Source organism: Mus caroli, chromosome 18 (assembly GCF_900094665.2).
Source record: "Mus caroli chromosome 18, CAROLI_EIJ_v1.1, whole genome shotgun sequence".
In the NCBI taxonomy this organism is placed as follows: Eukaryota; Metazoa; Chordata; class Mammalia; order Rodentia; family Muridae; genus Mus; species Mus caroli.
In genome coordinates this window covers 55,343,988-55,351,808 of record NC_034587.1, presented here as the reverse complement: position 1 = coordinate 55,351,808, position 7,821 = coordinate 55,343,988, and the positions used below count along the sequence as shown (strand labels likewise).

Here is a 7,821-nt window from a genome sequence, read left to right as displayed (position 1 = left end):
CTCACAACCATCTGTAATGGGATCTGATGCCCTCCTCTGGTGTGTCTGAAGAGAGCAGTGGTGTATTCATATATATATATATATATATATATATAATAAATCTAAAATAGAAAAAACTTGGTTGTGAGTATGTGGGTGTATCCCTTAGAGCTGGGGTAACAGTGGTTTGAGCCTCCTGACCTGGGTGCTGGGAAATGAAGTCTGGCGCTGTGCAATCATAGCACCTCTGATGATAGGGACTGAGTCATTTCTCCAGCTCCTCTTTCAATCTGTCAACTGTGCAAAAAGACAACTTTGATTTTAAAAGCAACAGGAATAACTATAACAAAAGCAAAGCATACAGAACCCTTTGAAATATGCTCACTGGGTAGTGGATTCACGGAACAAAGAAGCTTCAACCGACTTCTGCAGATGATGGAGAAGACGCTCACTCGAGGAGAGCAGCTCTTTCTCTGCAGATGGAGAAAGATGCTCACTCGAGGAGAGAGCTCCTTCTCACACAGCCCAGGGCAGCTATGCTGGTCCTGCCTCCTGGGAGCCTGTAGATACTGCTTATCTGGAGTGGAACTAATTCTTGGACTGTGCACTACCAATTTTCTGAATAAGACAGTTACATTGCAAGCCTTATGATTTGTTTTGCCTGAGCAGACAGCAGTGTTTTATATAGCATAACTCTTGGATGCTTTTCAAGTTAGAGATGGGTTTCATCAAGACTCATTGTGAAATGTGTTGGCACGGTACTGAAGCGAATACAAAAAGGAGTCTGTAAATCAGATTCCAAAGACACGAACTCTTATGGGCTGTGATTTTATATATCTTTAAATGAGAAAGATAATTATCGTAATGCTCCAGCTCATATAGAAAGCCAAATGAATCAAAAGGATTGGCAGAACCTCTTGGTCCAAAATATCAATTTTGTTCCTCTGATGCTCAAGCCTTCATTATTCTACTGTGTCTTCCTTAAAAGAAAAAGAAAATCAGGGTCTGGAGTGATGATTCAGCAATTAAGAGCGTTATTAGCTGCTCTTGCAGAGTACCCAGGTTTGATACCCAGCACCCACATGGTAGCTGATAGCTGTCTATGACCCAGCTTTAGGAAACCTGACACCCTTTTCTAGCATCCATGGGCACCAGGCATGTAAGTGACATAGAGTTATACATGCAAGCAAGGTATCAGTACCTGTTAAAATAAATTTAAAAAGAAAGCAAGCAAAAAGAAAGAAAACAAATGATTGTCATTAGAGAGTATAAAGAAAGATCAACTGACTCAATATGTAGTATTGCAGAAAAAAAGAAGTTACAGATGCTACTGAAAACTTGTAAATTAAAGAAAAAAGGAAACAAAACCTAAAATCGGGCCATACAATATTATTTTACAGATCCACATATGTGCGCTGATAAAATTACATTGTGATGTAGCTATACATTTTGCTTTGTTGCTGTGTTCTAAATATGTCCCAAACTGTTAGCTTGTTTTATTTACTTACTCTCTTGCTCTGATTAAATGCCCTTTTGAAAGAAACTTAAGGAAGAACGTGTTTATTTTGGCTCATGGTTCAAGGTTACAGTCCATAGAGCAGCAACTCATGACAGCAGGAGCTTGAAGCACCTGACCACACAACACCTCCAATTGGAAAGTACAGGACCTGTACCTCAATGCCCAGCTCACTCCATCTTATATGGTCCAGGATCTCCACCCTGGAAATGGTACAGGCTATGTTAGATAGGTCTTCCCACATCAGTTAATCTAATGAATGTCAAGAAGCTAAATAATTCCTTGTTTACTGTTCCAGTTGGCAGCTGGACCTGGCAGAGTGGCACCTAGAAACGAGGCAGACTAAACTCTAGTGCAATAGGCAGCTCTAGTCAGAACATCAGGAAATTTATACTCTGAGAATTCAGAAAGGTTGCCTGAGTAAATTCTCATGAGTTCATGTATATAATCACAAGACAAGCCACACAGGGCAAGGACATGTTTTTCCATGGAGGCAGATAAACAAATAACAATAGCCAGTTGTAATGAATAATCTGAAGTAAACTCATCCCTACCTCCTACGCCTGGAAGGATCATGAAAACCCAACCCAAGAACATTTCTATGCTTTTGAAGAAACTGAGGTCACAAGACTCTTGTCTTGTTTTCTTGGAATTTTTTCATAAGCACTCAGAATTCTCCTCACATGACTCCACTGCTGGACCACGTTCTGACAATCCCTCACAGGTAGGACTGTCTCAGGTGATTCCAGATGCTATCATGTTATCCATTAACCCCAGCTATGACAGCTGTCATCCTTCAAGCACACGATTTCCCACTATTATACAAACAACAGATAATTATGCCATGATTTATTTCCTTATCATTTATTTTCTGATTACCACATTATTTTCAAATCTTCACCACTATTAACACTACTAAACTGATCTTCATGCCTGCCATCCCAGAAATGAATACATCATGGAGGATGGATCTGAGACCAATGGGTTGCTAAGACTTTGAAGCAATTATTTAAATTACTGTCTACCATGAAAGGTGAGCTAACTACCACTTTAACAAATTAAAGCTAAGGATTTTCACTTAAAACATCATTCTGTAAGAAGACATAATATCTTGCAGGCTTTGCTGACTTTGTGTCTAAGCAAATTGAATTCTTTCTGCTTAATGACATACTCAACGGATACACTCTTTCAATACCTACAAAGACTCTTCTCAGCATTATTTTCTCTTCAATATTGTAATCATCATTCATTTTATATTTAAATATAATCTTTTATGCTCTTGTTAATACCCCTTCATTTAATATTAACATACTCCTATCATAAGTAGCAATAATAATAATAATAATAATGACTAGAACATTTTCTTTGCCTCTTCATATTGAACTATTACATGCATTTAGTGTTAACTGTATAACAAAAGTGCAGCTTCTTTTATTTCATGGACTGAGTCACATCACGTATGGTCAGTTTTAGATTCTATTAGTCTAATCTTAAATCTATACACTGCACTTGGAAAGACTGGCAAGCAGACGCTCTCCAGTTCAATGGTCTTTCAGCTGACTTGCTAGACAGATATACAAAACTCCTTTAAATTATTCTCAGCAAATACTTAAAAATCCAAACATATGTACTTCTGGATGTAAAACATGGCCCAAATTATGTTCCTGTGTGATATGAAGTTATTATTCCACAGGTCACTGAGTTAATTATTGAACGCTACCACAGTCATTATTCACAGTTTTGTTTCCATGATTCAAATTGCTGAAACAGAAATGTGTGTGTATAAATAAAAATGGTTTTCTTACAATAATGAAAAAGCAGCATCACAGATCCACATAGCAGGCCTGAAAGTGAATCCTATGGAATTGTATACTCCTGCATATAACCATGCTCACACATATGTGCAAATATGAAAGGAAGGAAAGAAAAGAGTGGAAGCTTTAAAAATCTTATTTGTTCATGGACAGAAATTTTGTCTTATATAGCTGTCTAATATTATTATGAAGTCTAAATCAAGCCGTGGCGCGCTACAGCCTCCAAAGAACACAACTGGCCCACCTGTTTGACTCAAATGCTTTGATAAAGGACAACCATACCTTTTATTTGGAGATCAGCTATAGCATTTTCGAGATGTATAGGCAGAGCCATGTAATTGTGGGGGCACTAGGATCCATAAAGTCAAAAATATTTATTATTATGGATCTTCATAGAACAAGCTTGATGTCCTTTCCCCTAAATTATGAGTAAAGTTCAAAGTACAGGATCTCTATTTTAACATAAACAGTACCAACTGGTTAACTGGCACAGTTTTTGAAGTGACCTTAACGAATTTCATGGTCACTCTGGAACTAAGATAGGAAGCCTGAGAGTTTGAGCACTGGGTAGACCACTCTCTTGATCCAGGTCATTCTTCGAAGGACAGTCAGGTCAGTCATGTGAAGGAGTTTATTTGAAAGAACTTGTGAGAACAAGTGTTTCCCAGTATCCAGAAGAAGGGATGTGGACTGTACACACAGAATGCATACTACGATTACTACAAACATCTTCCAATATCCAAGGGTAAGAAAGGAAAACTGTGTTTCTTCAGGAAATGTTCCCATAATGCACTTTCTAGTCAATCTGCATGAGACTCCTCAAAAGGCCGTCGATGTCCATTCTACATGGTAGGTAGAACAATATTTTGAATGTGGTGTGTATGCCTAGAAAAGTGATACAAATTCTTTCGATTTTCTTTTCAATGGTATTTTTTCATGGACACTTACATACTTCTATTTACTATTGTTCTGAGACTTGAAAAAGTCTCAAAAATCCTCACTTCATTTTACTAAAACTAGACCAATGGTTTCAGACAAAGGAGGCATCCAAACATGAGCTCTGATGACTGCTTTTCTCTTATTTTTCTGGACATGCATACAAAAAGAACCCCTTACATCTTTACTCTTAAGTCTATAAATAGTCTCACACACGTAGAAAGAATGAGAGAGGAAGATAGTTGATAGATCAATAGATAGATAGATAGATAGATAGATAGATAGATAGATAGAAGATAGATAGATGATAGACAGATGATAGATATAGATAGATTAGATAGATGATAGATGAATAGATGCTTTATAGATAGATACATAGTTGATTGATAGATACATGGATGATAGATAGATTAGATAGAGCCATTTAAGAACCACAAAAATTGCCTATTCCTCAGCCATTTAAAGTCCCTCTTGCTGGGCGTGGTGGGGCACGCCTTTAATCCCAGCACTTGGGAGGCAGAGGCAGGCAGATTTCTGAGTTCGAGGCCAGCCTGGTCTACAAAGGACAGCCACAGCTATACAGGGAAACCCTGTCTCGAAAATAATAATAATAATATATATATATATATATATATATATATATATATATATATATAGTCCCTCTTAGCAGTAGACAGACTTTCTGACACTGTCAGAACTTCTGTCAGAGCTCTCCTATGGCTTAGTTCACAATAGACTTGCCCATCTGGCTTTCAATACAAAGTACCGGACTGGTGTGATCTCAACCACAAAGGAGTCACACCAACGCTGGAGCTCTGGTTGCTTTAAAAGAAAGAGAGAAAGAAAAAGAGAAGCAAAAACCCTCTTTGTTAAGCTGCTATCTGGTGCAGCATGGACTGAAGGGCAGTTACCTCCTACCAGGTTGGCAATTTCTTCCCAGAAACAGTCTCATTCTTCCAGAACACAGGCTCCCATACAACTCAGAAACCCTAATACAACTGGGCTGAAGACCCTCTTTAGGTGCCCACAAAAAGTGACTCTTCAGAGGTTCTCTTGAAATGCAGAAAATTCTGCATAACTTTAAGTTTTAAGGAACTGAGAATGTTTGTTGCTATAGATAGAGGCAAAAGCAAGACACACAGAAAACAAAACCAAATCTTTGTTGCCTACAGCCCAGCCTGCAGAACTGTGTACTGAAAACAGGGTTTCGTTCCGAAATGATCATCTAAAAGCATAAACAGCAGATGGCATGGATTTTGCTCCTTCCACTCTGATTCTAGGTAAGATCTCTTGGCCTAAATCTATGAATCACATGCATGATTGTCCCCAGCACACGCCTATGTCTCGTTAAGAAAAACCATGTGTTCTAACAGTTGGCTTTCCTTGCAAATGTTATAATAACATACGGAGACAGTACAAGCAGCAAGTTAGGTAGGTTTACAGAATGGGAGCAAGACTGAGTATTCCATTGTCCATGGTTTTAAACCTGAAACCGCACATGCATATGTGTATATATATATACACACACACATATGTATATATATACATTGTATATATATACACATGTATATGCATATGTGTGTATGTATATATGATGAGAAAGGATAATGAAACCAAGTGTTCTTTAAATAGATACAGATTTGCTGATAAGAAAAAATATAGATGGCTTCTGACAAGGAGACAAGTAGACAAGAAGTCTCCCGATGTTGAACTCCAAGCTCATGAATAAAGGTCTGCCACAGATCAGGCTATCCACATCCATTCACATTCTTTTCTGTGTCCATCTGTCCTGTGCAATCACACATATTTATTACATTTTTATTTAGGGCTCCCAGCCTAGTTTCATCTGTACTGCACATAAGGAGTGGAAGCAGCAGTGTTAGTGTTTTAACCAGGAAGAAGAGAAGAGCCGCCCAGTCAACCATCCTCCACATCTTGGCAAACAGGCTAAGAGAGGGAACTCAGACCAGGAGGTGTAGCTGCCTATGGCTCTGCTGTCTCTCCTTGCAAAGGGCAGCATGCTCTCTAGCTCTTCTGGAAGGGGTTCGTGTTGATTTGATTAAAGAAAAGAAAACCACATCTTAGTTGTCAAGAGCGTTTAGAAAGTCAGAAAGTCTTTTTTTGTTTTTTTGTTTTTTTGTTTTTTCAGCATTTAGGAAGATAAATGAGACCAGAATAAAGCCAAGGACAAAAAAAGCAAATAAGCCACAGAGACAAACCCCAGGCTCTGACAAATCTCCGCACTCACCTATTTTTCATGCAGCAGCAACTGATCAAAGCAATGTCAGCTTGGCTGCTTGGGGTGGGGGAGGGGCGGAGGAGGAGTATAGAATAAAATTCCTTTCAACATTAAAACAACAACAACAACAACACAAACAAACAAACAAAACTGAACAGGAATGCACCCAATGTCATCGTGTACTCAAAAGAAAACTAGGAAATTATAATTGATGTCATTTTTAAAGCCCAGAATTATCTTTTAATGAAAATAGAAAACATATTAACATATTTATTCAGTGTGACTAATTTTGACCAGTGATGAAGACATAATGTAAATAGTTCATCCTTGGGGTCCTAACAGGTTGATATAGAAGGCATTATCTGCGTTCAACTTGGAATTGTTTTTCTGTAAATCTATGCATCTAATTTCACAATCAAACTGGAATTGGCCTGACCCTGAAGTGCTCCAGACGATGGATCTGCCTGGCCCTGCTGCAGGACAAAGCGTATTATTGACACTTCCTTGGGTGGCCTTCCTCTTATTTTCTTGGACTTTTATATTTCTTCTATCCTGTATACTATGAACACCTGTGTGTGCTTGATAGATTCTCTTCTGGAGGATTGTACAGTGAAAGCAAAGAAAGCTTATTCTGTCTGAAGCCCTTAGCATCTCCAGCAACACTCTCTTACCTGAGGTTGTTTGCACAGATAACGGCAAAGTTCCCCAATGTACTGAAACACAGTCACGTTGTACTTCTTGCAATCATTCCAAAACTGGCTTGCGGAAAATTTCTTCTTTAGCACACATGTGGCGCCTATGCGAAGAGTTTGAAAAAAGGCATTAAGTTAACTTGGCACATAGCTGATATTGATGTCCTAACAGATCCAGGCTTTCATGCCTCATCCTCGGTCACTTGTAACAAACTCATTTGGAAACATGACCTTTAAGATCCGTGTCTTAGTGCTGTCACGTAGTATTGATGGCAAATGTACTTGTTGTGATTTGTCGAATGGAAACAAAAATCAGTAATTACATGTGTACTACTATAGCATTGAATGTGCAGGTATACTCCCACAGCATTGGAAGTGCATGTATGTATTCTACCACAGCCCTGAAAGCATGTGAATACTGCCGTGGGCACTGGGCAGTTCATCCATCCTTCTTCTCAGAGATAAATGATATGGCCTCACTTTATCTTTGCACAAAAACATGCAGTTCATTGTGAAGACTTTAAAGCAGCTTTATCATACCCTGAAGACAAGATTTAATAAGCTAGAGCCGGGCGTGGTGGCGCACGCCTTTAATCCCAGCACTCCGGAGGCAGAGGCAGGCGGATTTCTGAGTTCGAGGCCAGC

The 7,821-nt window shown here is 38.8% G+C and overlaps 1 protein-coding gene across 1 annotated transcript in view; it reads right to left on the bottom strand.

Annotated features, from left to right (window-relative positions):
- The window catches only part of Slc27a6 (solute carrier family 27 member 6), a 59,908-nt gene that overhangs the window by 24,617 nt on the left and 27,470 nt on the right, over nt 1-7,821 (bottom strand). The window contains exon 4 of the mRNA XM_021150779.2: nt 7,156-7,280. Within this exon, the coding sequence (XP_021006438.1) occupies nt 7,156-7,280 (125 nt within the window). The remainder of the gene's footprint in view (nt 1-7,155; nt 7,281-7,821) is intronic.